Below are 18,784 nucleotides of genomic sequence, written 5' to 3' on the forward strand. Positions count from 1 at the left end.
AGTCTTCTGGATTCCTATTTAATTTTTAGATATGGGCTTGACTATTAACGAATAACTTTAAGCTACCTACAGGGAGGGTTTTTTTCCCTGTTACTCTTGGTTCTGTCTCCTGGATCTTAAGAGTGAAGAAATGGGCGTTGGTTTCGCTTACAAGTACACAAATATTTATGCTGTCATATGAACACATGTGTAAGGCACTGCGTCACACATTGTGGAAGATACAGAGAGACAGAGGATTCCTGAGAATTTAACAAACTTAAGAATGAGTGTTGTTGATTAAAACAAAAATGGGACATTTAGGTTATAGTTGAGACTGTGTGCTTGTTTTTTAAATGTGAAATGTTTTTGGACACAGAGGTGAAAAATTCTAATGTCTCTTAACTCCCCAGATCTTAGATTGATTTTTCTGAGAAGAAATTTGTGAATTAATAGCATACAGATTTTCCTTGAGGTTAAGAAATTAGATGAATTTCCCAGGGTGAAAAAGAAGCAGAGACGATTGTTAAAAAATGATCATGGGTAGGGCGGTGAGAAGACAAAGTAGGAGGAGCAGAAGCATGTTTGTGTTTTAAGGAGGCTGAGAAAGAACCAGAATATAGCACTCATAAAAGGAAAATGCAAATATACTATGAATAGCTGCTACTGGTAGTATATTAATTTCTTAGCTACATATAAACTTTTATTAGGGTGCTTATGACTAAGGTGATATGTAATTTGTCATCCAAACTTGGGTCACTTTTAAGAATGAAAGGATGGGCTGTCTGAATGGGACACTGGGACAACAGGTGTGAACCAGGACTGTTCCAGCACAAAACCAGGACTGTTGGTCATTCCTAACTAATGACATACTTTTCTCCAGACTTAGTCCCAGTTCCTTTAACCTCTCCAGATAATTTTTTTTCCCTTTATAGTACTCTAATCTGTACTTGCAGAGCTTCTCAATCATTGGTTTCTTTTTCCCAGTCTTGTTGGAATTAAAGGAGAATTTTTCTGCCCCCACCCTGGACCGTTTGGGTTCACAGCATTGGTGGAGGTAAGTAGTAATCTTGATGTATTGTTAGTTGACTTTTGTTTTGCTTAGGAAATGAGATTTTTGTATATTTCTGATCCAATACTAGATGGCTTTTTTGAGAGTCCTGATTATATTTAACTAATAAACTACTAGTAAGTTCTTAGCATGTAATACAGAAAGGTGTTTGTAATTTTGGCATTTGCTCTTAAATTACTTGATACTTAATATGTTTTCTTTCCTATAGGTGGGGTTATCATTATGAAACTTAAGATCTTCAGAGAAGAGAATGTAATTTATATCATGGATATGTTATTTTTTCATGTTGAAGCACTGTAATACTTTTGTTTTCTTACTAAGTTTAAATAAAATTTTTAATTCTTATAGTTAAATGATGAGTTTTTATTCCATTAAATAGCTTTTTATTTTTCATTTCTGATAAAAATTGACATAGAAGTAATAAATCTTTGAGGTGGTACTTTAACCAAAACACGATTTTCTTCATCCCTTACAGTAATCCTTATTTGGAATCTGGATGGGCTTAAGGTGTCTAGGTTTGAAAAATCACCACTTGTAGAATACTAGAATGCAATCCTAAACGATCTCAGATTTAAGGATGGGGTTTACAGATGAGCCTGAATGCATGTGTTTTCTTGTCCTATTGTTCCTCTGTAAGTCTGCCATCTAGTGGTAGGAATGCGGAGTTTACCAGCATGTCAAGGAAAAGCTCTAGGTTTACATTTTCTTATATTAAGGTTTACGTAGTAGTTTAAAACATTTTGATAATCAGAGGAGAGGGGAGGAACAACTCACTTGAAAATACAAGTCAGTGGCAGTGAAGTCTGAGAGTATTTCAAGAGTTCATGTTTTTCTGTAGAGCTTGTTCATGACTTAAACTTTCCACTTTTGTTCTAAGAGTTTTTCTATTTATGACATTAGTGGGTAAAAAGACAAATAATAAATAATTTTAAGAGACAGTAGATTGGAGTGATTTGAAAAATAAGTTTTGAGTGTTGATAAAAATTTTAGGGCAATTACATGATGACTCCATTTAAAACAATTCAGTTTGTACTTTTAAAATTAAAGTTTGGACAGTTCAGTAAATTTGGCTTTGGTTCAGTCATGACTTAAGAGCCTAAGTTTCAGACATATATTAATATATAATATCTTAGGGGTTTGCTTTTTGTGTACCAAGCTCTATCTGAATTCTTTCTTCTTACATATTCCCTTTTCAGTTCTTCATCTTTCCTCTGCCACAGATTAAAAAGGATGTCAGTCCTTTCTCTGCTAGAAAAATGTCTTTTTAAAAATATCTTCTATGTTCTGTTCTTTAAGCAGAGGCTTTTTTGGGGGACAGTTCATAATATCACTCTATTGGCAGGAAGAATATGGGGTGGTATAAACTTGAAAAAGCAATTATGCTACTCCCTAGATTGCTAATGTATTTTTTTTTTTCCAAATTATCACTGCACTAAAGCTTAGATTAATAGAATATTGTTGCTTTCTACAGGTGTCTTCTAAGTTACATTTCATTTATTAATATTAATTTAATAAACATTTAAGATGTATCCTGCTAGGTGCTGGAAATATGAGAATGAAGAAGACCTGATACTACCTTTAGTGAGCTCTCTCATGGGAGAGACTGATATATGAGCTAGTAATTGTAATGAAGTGTGAAAGGTGCTGTAACTGGTATGATGAGTTAAGAGAGTATGAAATTGAAACCAGGGAAAATTTGCTTTCCCCTCCAAAATATCGCTAGATCTTTCTGCTATCTCTGAATCCTGTACATATAGATTACAACCACTACAATGTATTGTGAGGCTGTATCTTTACCTCCAAAGACCTCAGTTTAGTAGGGGAGCAATTTTGCATCTTTTCAGCTTTGTATATCTCGGTATTTGGCATCAGTAGGTAAATCAGTCAGTTGTTGATTTGAATTGCATGCAGGTCATTTCCAGCAAAAGGATAGCTCAAAGTGTGTGGCTCCATCCTCTGTCTCACTTTAAGCATTTTGGAATATGTATACACACAAACATATATACACATATACTGTATATACCTGAATGTAAGGTAAACCCAGCACACATTTTCCCAATGAGACAGCCCCTCAAGTTTTATTTATTTTACCTTTGAAAATGTATAAATGTTAGGGATATAGATGAAGCAGTCAACCTTATAATATTGAAACTCAGTAGTTAGAATACATATGAAAGTTTACTATAGAAAGTAATCTGGCTGAGTGCAGTAGCTTACGCCTGTGGTAATCCCAGCACTTTGGCGGGCTGGGACAGGAGGATCCCTTGAGCCCAGGAGTTTGAGAGTAGCCTGGGCAACAAAGGGAGACTTCGTTTTTATAAAAATAAATACATAAATTTTTAATTATTAGAAAAGTAATCTGTGATTTTAAAATAGTGATTTCTTTTCCCCACTCATACATACCTTCCCACACAACATTTGACTCTTTACATTCATGTATATCTTGTATATTTTGTGTTTTTTTTTTGTCATCCGGAGTTCCCTTTTTAAAGTTCTGTAACATCTTTCCTTTTGTGTAAGGTCTTTTAAATTTAAATTTAATTTAATTTAGACATTGTTTTACAGGCTGTCACCATCCATTCCTGTACACGAAGACAGTTTGTTTCATTCCTCATGTGTATTTCTGATCTCTGCAACATAACTTTGCTTTGTAAAGTGTTCTGAAGATACCCAACACAGTTATGCAATTATGTGATATGTATATTTCCAGGAATACTTATATCTATGTTAAATTTTTTATTTCTTCATAAGCACCTGAAACTAGCATTGATGGAGGTCTTTTCAGGTTACCTTCTTCAGAAAGAACTTTGTTAAAATAAACGGATCAGATAATGAGATAGTTTGTGAAGATTTATAGGAGTTTTTTTGTTGAATAGTTTTTAGGGAGGGAAAGTGCTTTCATTTTACGTGGCAATTTTACAAATGGTAGAATTATTTTTACATTTCTGGTCGGGGGAGGGTTGCCTTTTTTTAAGACACAGGGTTTCACTGTGTTGCCCAGTCTGGAGTGCAGTGGCTGTTCACAGGCATGATTATAGCACATTACATCTTTGAACTCCTGGGCTCAAGCGATCCTCAAGCTGGGACTACAAGTGCATGTCACCATGTCCCACTCTATCTTTGTATTTGCTAATTTTTACATGTGTGAATCTTAGTCCATTCATGTTGCTAAGAACACAGTGGCAGAAATAGCATATCTAATTGTGCTAATACACTGCTTTTTTCCTACAGCTGCAGCTTTTTTCTTTTTCTTTTCTTTCTTTGAGATGGACTCTCTCTCACTCTGTTACCTAGACTGGAATGCAATGGGGTGATCTTGGCTCACCACAACCTCTCCCTCCCACATTCAGGTGATTCTTCTGCCTCAGCCTCCCAAGTAGTTGGGATTACAGACGTGTGTCACCAACCAGCTAATTTTTGTATTTTTCGTAGAGATGGGGTTTCGCCTTGTCGGCCAGACTGGTCTCAAACTCCTTAAGTGATCTGCCCTCCTCAGCCCCCAGTGTAGTGGGTTACAAGCATGAGCCACTGCACCTGGCCTTTTTTTTTTTTTTTTAAAAGGACTTTGACTTAACTTTGAGCGTGGGGTCTAGAGATTCCTTAAGGCCCATCTACGATTGAACTGGTATTCAAAATATTAACCTGCTTCTGGCATAGTGGCTGCCAAATTCTCAGTTACTTTGCCATGCAACTCTTATTCTTTTTTAAAAAATGTTTTTGTGATGGAGTCTCACTCTGTCACCCAGGCTGGATTGCTATGGCTGTGGCAATCTCAGCTCCCTTTAACCTCCACCTCCAAGGTTCAAGCAGTTGTCCTTCCTCAGCCTCCCAAGTAGCTGGGATTATAAAACATGTGCCACCACACCTGGCTAATTTTTGTATTTTTAGTAGAGACAGAGCTTCACCATATTGGTCAGGCTGGTCTCCAATTCCTGACCTCCACTGATCTACCCTCCTCAACCTTCCAAAGTGTTGGGATTACAGGTGTGAGACCATGCCTGGCCAAGCAACTCTTATTCTTGTACCACCTCTTCCTCACATCCTTGAGGAAATAAAGAATGTGTTGTGGCTCTCTTACTGCTGTTGATTATGATAATGTTCAAAAGGGTATGGGATAAATTACGATACAGAATTGCTGTGTGCTATGGTACATTGAGAGGTACTGAGATTAGTTTATGGGAGTAACAATGTTATAGTTCCTTTATAAATTCTTTTCTACTAACTGTTCATATAGGACTTAGTTACTGAGTCATTTTGGAAGTGTGTGATTCTTTATGCATCACCCTACATTTGGGCAAATACAGTATATATAAGAAAATATTACCCATATACACCTTTTTTTTTTTTTTTTTTTTTTAAGGCAAGATCTTGCTCTGTTGCCCAGGTTGGAGTGCAATGGCATAATCACAGTTCACTGTAACCTTAAACTCCTGGGCTTAAGCTATCCTCCTGCCTCAGCCTCCACTACAAGCGTTAATTTAAAAATTTTTGGCCGGGCGCAGTGGCTCGTGCCTGTAATTGCAGCACTTTGGGAGGTTGAGGTGGGCAGATCATGAGGTCAAGAGATCGATACCATCCTGGCCGGCATGGTGAAACCCCACCTCTACTAAAAATACAAAAATTAGCTAGATGTGGTGGTGTGCACCTGTTGTCCCAGCTACTTGGGAGGCTGAGGCAGGAGAATTGCTTGAACCAGAAGGCAGAGGTTGCAGTGAGCTAAAATTGTGCCACTGTACTCCAGCCTGGCAACAGAGCAAGACTCCATCTGAAAAAAAAAAAAAATAAAATTTAAAAATTCAGGAGATCCTATCTCAACAAAAAAATTTACAAAATTTAGGAGATTCTGTCTCAACAAAAAATTATTTTTGTTGTTGTTGAGACAAGATCTCCCTATGTTGCTTAGGGTGGTCTCAAACTCTTGGCCTCAAGCAATCATCTTACCTCAGCCTCCCAAGTAGCTGGGACATGAGGGGATTACCAGCATGAGCCACAATGCTCATCCCCTCACAGACAGTTTTAAAAAATGGAGTCATACTTTGTATTTTTCTTTACTATGGTTTTTGACTTAATATATGGTAAACATTTTCCCCTGATAGCTTTTAAGTTTTGTACCCTTCATTTGTTGAGCTCATAGTATTTTCTGGTCAGACTGTAATATCATTTGATTAACTCTTTATTCTTGGACATGTCCACATAGATTATGAATTAGATTCCTTAGCTTCATTAGTATTGTTAAAAAAGCATCCGATTATCTTGTCAATCTCTGTCATTATACTGAGCATTCCATATTTTGTCTTGAGTATTTCCCCAGTTACTAAAGTCCAATTAATATGTTGGTTAGATTTATTAAGGTGTAAGTCAGTCTGAAGAGCATAGTTTTGAGTTAATTCTGCTGGAAGTTATATAAAAATACAACATTGTGTTTCTCACAGAAGACCCCATACACTTTACAGATAAAATCTTAATTTGGACCATATTTTATGAGCCCTTTCACAAATAATTGGATTAAGAAGTAAGACTATTCATTGTGTTTCCTAGACTTTTGACACTTAGGACTAGGGCAAATGTGCCTGTGTGTAACTTCAGTTAGCTTATGTCTAATTTCAACTTGCATACTTTTGAAATACTTAAAACAATTTTGCTACATGAAAAAAAAATTTTGCTGATACTTCATATAAAGGCTTCTTATCCTCTGGTATTTCTTGGCAAATATTCTTTTTGTTTCTGCTCCTACCAAGGAAAAATTACAAAGATTGGATCAGTGAATCAAAATTTGATTAACCAGTTAATTTGCCTTCGAAATTAAGTGTATCTACAATTTTCTAGATGACTGAAGAAATCAATCTTAGGTTGTAAAATTGTGAGGGCAGTTGTAAAAAAAGGTGTCTTTCAAAATGGCCCTTTTGAAAGGGATTACTAAATTTTATATGTATTACTGTATTTGGCTAAATGATTGGGATGTGTTGATTAACAAAACAAAAAACAAAAAAACTCCTACTGGTTTAAGCCAGGCTTCTTTTTTAGAAAATTGTACTTGGGTATCAGTGTGGTTTTGATGTAGCCTAGTGAATTTCTGTTTAGATAGGAACTTGAGACCTCTGCTTTTTAAGGGTGGATGCCACTGGCTGGGTTGCCTGACTTGCCGTAGAAATGAACCCTGAGTATCCTAATTTAAGTTTCTGAAGTTGATGAAGTCTGCCTGGGGAAATCTGTATAGGCTGAAGTTGATGAACTCCCCTTGGTGCCAAGACACTGTAGAGGCTTACACTAGGAATATGACCGTAACATTAATGAAACCATTTGGTAACTGGTTGCTTCTAAATTTTTTGTACTTTGTTAAAGAAAAAAAAAAAAAAGAATTACCCAGAATATAAAAATAGTGTTTTGCATTTCTATTTTTCTGTTGTTTTTGTTTTTAATTGGTTTTTGATTTAGAACATGTATTAAATTGGCTGGTTGAGCATTCCCTTGCTGTATGTTTTAATGGATCCTTATCCTTTGCAAAAATTTAATTCTAGTCGTTAATCCATCACTTAGCTCCTGTGACCTTGCCTATATAAATACAGTTAACATCAGCTTTATCTATGTAAGTCATTGTTTGTTGAAGGGCAAATGAAATAATAAAGTGAGAGCATTTATGTTTATACGGTGGGTATTGGTTCTTTCTGCTTTCTCCACATGGAAAAGTGATTTTCATTTCCATGGTAGGCCTATTTTTAGGCCTGTTATCTTCATCTTAAATTTTAGAAGTCTTCATAAATTTTCACTTATACCTCAAGCAAAGACCCTACCTGCCATATGGTAATTATGGTTTTTTGTATGTGTGTGTGTGGAATTCAGCAATTGTTAATGAATATTTAGGAAGGTACTTCAGTTTTTATATTCTTGAGATAAATAATGAAAAGAAAATATAAGATCTGTCCTCATTTTTTTTGGTAACTTTTTGGTTAGCAAGGAAACTTGTTACAGTTTTTGCTTTTTAAGTGATAGTATCTTCTGAATGGAGAGTAGGAAAAGCAGTAACTTTTGAGAGTCCCAGGATAAGTGTCACTTTTGTTTGGGACAGTTTACTTTTGGTTAGTCAGGTGAGAAGAATATTTTCCTTCCTGATTTGGAGCTCAAACTTGGAAGCATTTTCAGGGTACTATTATATTAGAAGCATTGTACAGGTGAAAAATTACTACATGGAGAAAATGACTGCCTGAGTTAAATACTATGGGAAAGTATATACTGCTAGTTTTATACAAGATCCTCTGCGTCCCACTGGTAATACTTGTATAACTTTGGTTTTACATTTGGTCTATTCTGAATGCATAATCTCAATGTGAATTCTTCATTTTTCCATTTTATTATGTGTGAAGTATTTTTTTCTTTTTTTAGCTTCTGGAGTTATCCTTCAGAATAACTCCAGTTTTTCTGTGATCAATACTAAAGCATACATAGTTTTTAGTATTATAGTAAAAACCTTGATTAGTTAGATCCTCTTTTAATTTGAAATTTGAAACTTTGCACATGTATTGGGCTCAGCTTTGGTTGTCAACCTTTTGGGAATAGCAAGTTGTATAGATAGTTGTAAGATGTTGATTTAGCTTATGTAAGGATACATTTGGATGCTTTAAAAAAAATGTCCTGCTCAGAGTGCCCATATGCATACCAGAATGAATGTCTTAAAAAATATGACTGATCATTATATTTGAGGCACTATTCTGGGTCTTTGAGGATAGAGCTGAGAACAAAATGTCCTGCCCACATGGAACTTAAAAACATTTTGAGAGAGAAAGACATTAAACAAGTTATGATAAGTTCGATGGTAATAAATGCTTTGGAGAGAAATTAGCAGAGTAAGGGGGCTAATGAGGGTTTAGAGATAGGGGAATGCCCAAGGCTTTGTTATTTAGCATATTAAACAAATTATGATAAGTTCGATGGTAATAAAGGCTTTGGAGAGAAATTAGCAGAGTAAGGGGGCTAATGAGGGTTTAGAGATAAATGCCCAAGGCTTTGTTATTTTGCGTAAATATTGAGGGAAGTTTATTTAATATGGTGACGCTTGAGCAAATATCTATAGGAAGGAAGTGAAGGGAGCAAGCAGCATAGGTATCTAGGAGAAGAGAATTCTAGGCAGAAGCAACAGCAGTACCAAACACCCGAGATAAGAGTACTTGTCATATGGGAGGCATTGCAAAGAAGATGACAGTGATGCAGTGGGGAGAAGAAAAATCACAATGGGAATATAATATAGATAAATGTATGTATACATACACATGTTTTGTACCATATGTAGTACAGTGTGTCTATGTGTATATATACACACCCACACCCACCCATACACCACACACACACACACCGTGCACTATATAGTATTAAATTGTGTGTGCGTGTGTTTGTTTAAAATATTGTTGAAACTGAAATCTAATATAATATGTTCGTTGCCATAGGCCAATTATAAAGTTCTGTGAAGATCTAGAGAAAGCAGAGATTAAATTCCATTTTTTACTCTCAGAAGCTGAAGCATGCATATCCAAGTTGGATTTACTGTTTGATTTTTGTTGCAAATAGTCTGAATTGTGAAAGCTTTGTGTCGTTGTGCTGTTCCATGGGTACTCTGTTTGACTGTTTTGTTCTTTGTTCTTTAAGCAGTATTGGCCAGGGTAGCTAGCTGCTTATCTAAAAAGCATGTTTATCAAACGTTAACTTGTATAATAATTGGACCTACTAAAGGAAACATTTTAAGTAAATAAATGTTTGTAGTTACATTGTCATTTCTTGCTAGCAATCAAGGCCAAGTTAGATCATTTGAATTCATATTTAATCATTATATGCTGAAGATTAAAAGTGAACAAATCACTAATGAATTAGGAATAACTTTTTCCCCTTTTTTGAAGTTATAGCTGAGACATTTATATGCTACATTTTATATGTATTTTTAAAAGTAAAACAACTCATTTATTGATTTTCTCCTCTATATCTCTAAATTGGACTATATTGTATTATATTTATTATTTTTTTTTATTGAGGCAGACAGAGTCTCACTCTGTCGCCCAGGCTGGAGTGCAGTGGCATGATGTCAGCTCACTACAGCCTCTGCCTCCCGGGTTTAAGCAATTCTCCTGCCTCAGCCTCCTGAGTAGCTGGGATTACTGGCATTCACTACCATGTCTAGCTAACTTTTTTGCTATTAGTAAAGATGGGATTTCACCATGTTGGCCAGGCTGGTCTTGAACTCCTGACTTTAGATGATCTGCCCTCCTTGGCCTCCCAAAGTGGTGGGATTACAGGCAGGAGCCACTGCGCCTGGGCTATTTTATATTTTCTTCATCGAGTTTGCCAATAATACCTCATAAACAGATTGTAGGTGAAATTGAGTTTTATTAAGAATCTTTTTTTCAGTTTTGTTTTCAGTATTAGCTAGTTATCAGCTGATCTGAGCTAATTAAGTAGAACTAAAGGGAGAGAATTAAGACAAGTATTTTATGTGAACAGACTGAGATCTAGCTCAGTTACAGACCAAATCTCTGCCCTATTATCTTCCTGTTGCAAAGAGCATTCTAGGGTGGATGTTCATAAAGGTAGTTTGCATGTTGTTCATTCTTCTATATGGATGATTTCTTTAAGCTTTATGTAAAGAAACATGTTAAATTTAATTTTAAAGAGATGAATAATACCAGTATTATAATGGAAGGTTTTTAAGTAGTAAGGAAACTGAAAGTTCCTTAAAACCTTGAAGCAATTTATTTTGAGATGACTAAAGTACTTGAGAGTGAATTATAACCTGAGGGGTTTGATATATTTTCTGGTATTGTTAATCATTTATGTGATTCTGATTAGTACCCTGCTTCTTAGGTAGATTATGGTAGTCTCAATTGCTCTTAATTGAGAGATTTTTAACAACATCTCCAAACTATCTATTACTACTCCATTTTGTGTTAAATCTTTCGCCGGTTTATATGCAAATCTGGTATTAACAATAAATTAAAACTACAGAGGAAATTAATTATTTAAAAATTTTTTATTGCAGACTTAATTCAGTGCACAAATGAGATGAATGTGAACATCCCACAGTTGGCAGACAGTTTATTTGAAAGAACTACTAACAGTAGTTGGGTGGTGGTCTTCAAATCTCTCATTACAACACATCATTTGATGGTGTATGGAAATGAGGTAAGCAGAATGTTTAATGAACAAGTAGACTGATGTGATGACTTGCTATTTGCTAGCTTTTCTTATTGAAACTTCAGAAATAGCTTCCAGGTATAAAGGGCAAGGTGCCTAGCCAGAAATACAATTACAGACCCTCCAATTTGAGGTACAGAAAGCTAAAAGTTGGTCAGAGCACAGAGGACATCAATAATGGATCAAGAAACAAAGATTAATGCCCAGAAATGGGTTCCATAGCAACCCTGGTTTTTGCTGGTCTTGTTTATAGACTATATATTTGTCTATATCCGTTTGTTGTTCTATTATAGCCCAGTTAGATTCTTTCTTTCTTTCTTTCTTTCTTTTTTGGTGGGGGACAGAGTCTTGCTTTGTTGCCCAGGCTACCTTAAATTCCTGGTCTCAAGGGCCCTTCCCACCTCAGCTTCCCATGTAGCTGGGGATTACAGCTGTATGCCACCATGCCTGGCTTACTTTTAAATTTTTTTGTAGAGATAGTGTCTTTCCGTCTTTGCTTAGGCTGGTCTTGAACTTTTGGGCTCAATTGATACTTGCACCTTAGCCTCCCACAAGTGCTGGGATTACAGATGTAAGCCATTGCATTCAGCTTCCAATTCTTGTATGATCTCATATAGCTGTAATTGGAAGCACTTTGCCTGCTTCAAAGCTGTGATATTTAGGACTAAGATGGCATTTGATGAGAAGGACTGATTGAAGAGTGGCTTCTTCAGCAGAGAGGTGTGTCTGAAGCCTTTGTTGCCTAAAAGGGTAATAAATAAGATATATAAGCTTTTGCAGTTTTCTGTTTTGAGACAATTAATTATCTTATTTTCCATGGTAGCCTAGCAGCTAATTTTTTGGTTCTTAACCTTGTGGTTTTCTCAGCTCAATAAACTTATTTGTAAAATTGTATTAACAGGAGATTTTCAAGAACATTTGAGTGAAAGTAGATAAATCTTCATTGTTATGTGCCTTAGAAAAATGTAGCCCAGGAAAATAGCCCTCTTAGAGATGAGAAAGGACTTTGGTCCTTGATATTAGTTCTCTGAACATAATGACTCTCTGACATCCATGATGTCATGTGTTATTTTAGGCTTTTCAGTTACAAAACTATTTTTTGACAGCTACCAGTACAGCATTATTAAAGTTCAAAATTAAAGCAGGAATTTACCCACAACTTTATTATTCCAGCACATCTTACTATTTGCACATTTTAGTCTTCCCTCTGGTTCTTATCCAAAACTATTTGTATTTTTTAAATGGCTACAATCATAATTTAGATAAAATATTATTTTTAGCTTTTTATGTAATACACTATCAACATCACCACGTTGTATATTTTTTATATTTATCTTTAATAACTATATGATTGATTATATAGTTCACAATTTTTAAACTATTTTTCTTGCCGGAAATTTAGTTTTCTGATTTATTGTTATACCACCACATTGAGTGATTTTATTTGTAGTTTTTAATTTTTAAAAATGATTTCCCCCAAGTGATACCTGAAATGTAATCGCTAAGTCAACAGATACGACTATTTTTAGGACTTATGTTACTCATTTGCTTTCTAATTTATTTACACCAGTTTATAGAGCTAATAGAAATGTTCAGCTATACTAGCTTAAATGTAACTTGAAACATCTTAACTAGGTTAATAGTTTCTACTTTTAGCAGGAATATGTTTAGTTAGGATTATGATTATTCTGAAGAATTCCAAGCTTGTATGTACTTTTCTTCTTCTTTATTTATTTGATGTAGTTTATTTAAAAAAAAAAAAAAAAGCCACAAATATAACCAACTACAATGCAAGAAAAACAAAGCGTCAGTGAGGGCTTTCAGAGGCTGTAAATAAGGTAATTGATAGTACTAGAGGCACAATGTTAATAAAGACAAAACAGAAAGTTGACAGTCATTTCATAGAATTGACTGACAAAGGGAAAAAGATAGCATTTTAGTGTGTGTGTTTTTTTGATAAACTTATGTTTAGTTTCCTGTACATAGTTAAAGCAAATTCCATGCTCTGCTCATTTTTTATGCTAGTTTGTACAGCCTTCAGGTGTTCCCATTGGGAGGTGTCATTAATTTGTTACAGGCTGTACATAGGATTTCACTATGCTGTGGTGATCAGAATACCATGGAGCAGTGGTTCTCAAATAGTGGGGAAGGGGGATGATTTTTTTTCCCTTAGGAGACATTTGTCACAACTGAAGGGGTTGCTACTGGTATCTAGTAGGTAAAGGCCAGGGCTGCTTCGAAACATCTTATAATAATGCACAGAATAGTCCCCAAGAACAAAGAATTATCTGATTCAGGATCAGTAGTGCTCAGGTTGAGAAACCTGGCCACAAGAGAGAAATCTCAAAAGATTAAGGCTGCATGAGTGTTGTGTTACAGACCCTTGACACCAGGCAGGTAGCTACTTCTGTACCGTTGTCCACTTAACCAACTGGGTGACTTGGATAAGTCACTTCTGGAGCTTTAGTTTCCTCAGTAATCATGGATAAATAGAATTGACCAATGCTTTTATTATAGTAATGCTCTATTATAGTCATTAGGTGATGAATACATGAAAATGTAGAGTTAAAAGTTTATAGATGAAATTAGAAAAGAGAAGTATTGAACTAAGCATGGATTTTCTATTAAGTATTTAAACCATTTTGGATAAAATAATCTGAAATATATTCTTTAAACATTTTGTTGTGTAAAGTTTCTAATAGACATGATAGTAGAGTGAATGGTATAACAAATGCTTATGTACCTAATCACCCATCTTCCACCTTGATCAGTATTTTGCCATTCTTTAAATCAAGTTTTAGGATAATGCATTCCAAGTTACCACTTATGACCCAAAATGGGAACCTGTGAAGCCTTATTACTTGCCAGATTGTTGGCATGGTGCTCAATTTAATACCATTTTGAATATCATTAGGATGCTGTTGAGAACAAAATTAAAACTTGATTAAAGCCATCTATGTCTTTGCAGCTAAATATGATGAAGGTAGAAAGGACTAATAAAATGAAAAGGAAAACTTAGATTTATTATCTCTAAAATCATGAATGAAATGGCCTGGTAGAATAAATCATTTACATTAATTTAGAATGCAGAGGTAAAGAAGAGTCTTATCAAAATCTATTAAAATCATAGAGTCTAATATTGTCTTACAATATTTTTACAACTTTTTGAAACATTGTTTTAGGATAATGGTGAAATATGAGTCTTCAGTTTACAAATCGATTTTCAGAATCCTGGTTTGTTTAGTTTGGGGTGATCTCAGTTGAACAAGACCGATTTGAGGGCCAGGCACATTGGGTCACACCTGTAATCCCAACAATTTGGGAGGACCAGGTGGGAGGATTGCTTGAGCTCAGGAGTTCAACACCAGCTAGGCAACGTAGCAAGACACTGTCTCTACAAAAAATTTTTTAAAAAAATGAACTGGACATGGTGGTGCATGCCTGTAGTCCCAGCCATTTGGGAGCGAGGGTGAGGGGTGGATGGTGGGTGGTGCTGTGTGCTGAGATGGGAGGATTGCTTGAACCTCAGGAGGGTGGAGGCTGTGGTAACCTGTGATCACACCACTATACTCCAGCATATACGACGGAGCAAGACCCTGTCTCAAAAAAAAAAAAAAAGACTGATTTCGGAGGTGATGTTGTATATCCTAGTTGGTTATTAGCCTCTGCATGCATTTAAAAAAAAAAAGAAAAAAAAGGAGTCCTACGAAGTAAAGTTGAAAGGCATTTCTTTAGCTGTTGAGAGACTGTATGTAAAGGAGAGTTAAGGTCTTGTACTATGATAAGCACTTTAGAGAGCATTTTTGCAGTATGGAGAAGATGAACTTTTACATAGGTACTTGCCTAGTAATTCATCCCTAAGTAAATATCCTTAGAAACTCATATACTTACACATGGAGACCAAGAACAAACATGTCAATACAACTTTGTGAATAATAGTGAAAATTAGAAGGTATATCCATAATAAATGCATTCATAATGTTTTCATTGGAATATGAGAACATCATTTAAAATGAAATGTTAAATGGGATAATTCTTAGTGAAAAGTTGAGTTAAAACTCATTGAAAAAGAGTAAGTACACTATGATATTTGTGTAAATTAAAAATAGAAAACAATTGTATAGTTTATAGATATTTGTATATCTAGTAAAATGGTGAAAGCCTGTGTGAAAGTAACATAAACCTGTTTCAGAAAAGTACTCACCTCTTAAGAAGGAGGGAAGGGAATGAAATTGAAGGCATGGGTCTTCAATGGAGTCTGTAATGTTTTGATGATATGTAAGATCTGATGTGAGTATATGAACTTGTTTAATCTGGGCAATGGGTAAGAGGATATGTATTGCTTTCTGGTGTGTTTAGAAGTTTTTTTGTTTTTTTTTTTTAAAGCCAAAACTTTGGTATACCAGATGACCATTTAAAATACAGATGCCACCTGAATATGATTAGCTATAGTTTTAGTACGCTGTAGTAAAACCAAAACTACTGCTCCACTGCCTATTTGCTTTTATTATTTTGATTTAATATTCTAATATATCTGTGGGCATTAGGCTTTAATAAATTCTCCCATGCTAGTGAAAACATGTATTATGTCTTTAGATTTGGTAACTAGTTAATGGGAGGAGTAAGGATGAGAAATTTAAACTATGTAAGCTTAATGGAATGCATTAACCATAACTTTTCCTCCAAATTTTCAAATTAGAGTTTGTGAGATGGCAATACCTTAATATGATGTAATTTTTTTTTCCAGCGTTTTATTCAGTATTTGGCTTCAAGAAACACGTTGTTTAACTTAAGCAATTTTTTGGATAAAAGTGGATTGCAAGGTAAAGATAATTTTTTCATTATAGAAAGTCAAAAGAATGACACCCACATGATTACTTACTCCAAAGTTGAACTCTGTCTTTTAGAACATGTGCTACTTTAAACCTTGTATTTTAGTGAAGGTTTTAGGAAAGAAAAGACTGTCTTTTAATTTGAAGGTTAATATTAATTTTCCTACTAGATACTTAGAGCTCTTTGAGAGTTAGTATAGCATAGTTATTTGAGAGCATGAATTCTGGAGCTGGACTGTCTGGGTTTGAATCTCATCTTTGCCACTTACCAGCTATAGAAACTTGAGCTCAAGTTACTTCACCTCTGCATCTGTAGAATTCAGTAATAATGATAGTACCTACCCAATAATATTGATGTGGGACTTAACCTAGTTAATTACTGCAAAGTGCTTAGAACAGTGCCTGGAACACAAGAAATGCTATATAAGACCAGGCACAGTGGCTCACGCCTGTAATCCCAGCACTTTTGGAGGCTGAGGTACGTGGATGACTTGAGGTCAAGAGTTTGAGACCAGCCTGGCCAACATGGTGAAACCCCATCTCTACTGAAAATATAAAAATTAGCTGGGATTGGTGGTATATGCCTGTAATCCTAACTACTCGGGAGGCTGAGGCAGGAGAATCTCTTGAACCCAGGAGGCGAAGGTTGCAGTGAGCTAGGATCACGCCACAGGACTCCAGCCTGGCCAGCAAAGCTAGACTCTGACACACACACACACACACACACACACACACACACACACTTACACACTCACGAGAGAGAGAGAAGTGCTGTGTAGATATTTGCTTTCATTGTTATTGTATTATTTTGTGTTTCATTCCAAGAAATGTAGTTGGAATATTACAGATTTTAGTAGCTAAGGCAAATATAATGTAATTTACTGAGATGAATTGTTCATTCATATGCATAGCTGTAGTTTTTTTTGTTTTTTTTGACAGTCTTGCTGTGTTGCCAGGCTGGAGTGCAGTGGTGCTATCTCGACTCACTGCAACCTCCGCCTCCCGAGTTCAAGCGATTCTCCTGCCTCAGCCTCCCAAGTAACTGGGACTACAGGTGTGCACCACCATGCCCAGCTAATTTTTGTAGTTTAGTAGAGGCAGGGCTTCACCATGTTGGCCAGGATGGTTTAGATTTCTTGACCCCGTGGTCTGCCTGCCTTGGCCTCCCAAAGTGCTGGGATTACAGGCGTCAGCCACCGCGCCTGATGTGTTATTTTTTATTTAGTAACTTGAAATGGACATAATATGGTTATAGCTGTCCATGCACATTGTCTTAATGGGATCTGTTTTACTTAGTTCTGTAACTAGGCTTCTAGCATTATAGAATGTTAGCTTCAGGGAGAACTTCAAAGGATATGCCAAATGAGTTGGGAATATTCAAGAGTGAGGCAGGCTTAGTCAGGGAAATGTATTTAGAGACGATGAGGTTTGTGCTGGGCTTCAAGAGAAGGTTGAGAAGATGAGTTGGCTTAAGTACAAGTGCACAGGAACAATACATGGATGTGAAAGTAAGCACAGATACACAGATGTACATGGATGTGAAAGTCATAACCATGGTTATGAATATTTAAGATTTATAGAGCAAATGAATATAAATAGTATATTTATGAATCGTGTTGGAGAACATGTAGTGGCACATAGCCCCTCAAGAAGTTGTTCAGAGCCAAATTCAAGCACAAAATTTTTTTATAGAGTTGGGATTTTATAATGCAGTAGAGAGGGGAGAGGAGAGGGGATTATGTGTTACAAGGAAAGCATCATAGCTTAGTCAAGTTAGATCAGAGTAGACCAAATCTTGAAGATGCCAAAACTGTTTCAGTTGTTATTCTGCTTATCTAGAAATATCTGGACAGTTAATGAGGGCCTGAGCTATGGTTGTTCTGGAGGTCTGAAAAAAAGAAAAGATTTGTGAATTTTTTATTAATTAATGTTTATTTATTTATTTATTTATTTTTTGGTGACTGGCTATATTCGAGTTTGGAGCTGTTCAGTCCAATTCTTGTTTCTCTTTTGCAGGTGAAAGTATTGCTTAAAATTAATTTAATATCCTATCTTCCAGGCATTCTAGAAGACCAGTAATCTATATGTAGGACCACCCAGTGTTAGAAAATGCATTATATTTTAACAAGAGTTACAGTGCTCTAACCTGAGGGAAAAAAAGTAAAACCGTAGACTTCCTCTCTTGGAAATTTTTTTTTTTTTTTCTTCTGAGACAGCATGTGGTTCTGTTGCTGAGGCTGGACTGAAAGAGACGGGCTTGCTCTGTCACCTAGGCTGGGTGCAGTGGTATGATCATAACTTACTGCAGCCTTGAACTCCTGGCTCAAACAATCCTCCCTTCAGCCTCCCAAGTAGCTGGGATTACAGATGTGCACCAGCATGCCTGGCTAATTTTTTTATTCTTTAATTTTTTTGTAGGGATGGATTCTTGCTCTGTTGACCAGGCTGTTCTTGAACTGTTGGCCTAAAGCAATCCTCCTCAGCCTCCCAAAGTGCTGGGATTACAGGCATAAGCTACCACATCTGGCCTCTTCTATATCTTAAACAGAGAAGCCAGATATATGTTATAGATAAAAATTGAGTATTTTTATTTTCAGAGTCATGGAAGAAACTGTCTGCTCACCCTTTGTTTTCACTTCCTTCTTCATTCAGTTCATTTTAACTTTAAAGGCAGAGTTTATGCATATATCCAAGTGAGTTTTTTTGTGTCTAATCAGCAGCTGATTTCTCC

The 18,784-nt window shown here is 35.8% G+C and overlaps 1 protein-coding gene across 14 annotated transcripts in view; it reads left to right on the top strand.

Moving 5' to 3' along the window:
- Positions 1-18,784, top strand: part of PICALM (phosphatidylinositol binding clathrin assembly protein) — a 108,265-nt gene that overhangs the window by 26,529 nt on the left and 62,952 nt on the right. For 13 of the 14 annotated variants that reach the window (XM_039462205.2, XM_039462207.2, XM_039462206.2 and 10 more), the window contains exons 2-3: positions 11,067-11,209; positions 15,969-16,044. In XM_039462205.2, coding sequence (XP_039318139.1) covers positions 11,067-11,209; positions 15,969-16,044 — 219 coding nt within the window. Of the gene's footprint in view, positions 1-1,014; positions 1,034-11,066; positions 11,210-15,968; positions 16,045-18,784 lie in introns of those variants that run through there. The other variant, XM_039462214.2, reaches the window with a different exon arrangement.

Source organism: Saimiri boliviensis, chromosome 6 (assembly GCF_048565385.1).
Source record: "Saimiri boliviensis isolate mSaiBol1 chromosome 6, mSaiBol1.pri, whole genome shotgun sequence".
In the NCBI taxonomy this organism is placed as follows: Eukaryota; Metazoa; Chordata; class Mammalia; order Primates; family Cebidae; genus Saimiri; species Saimiri boliviensis.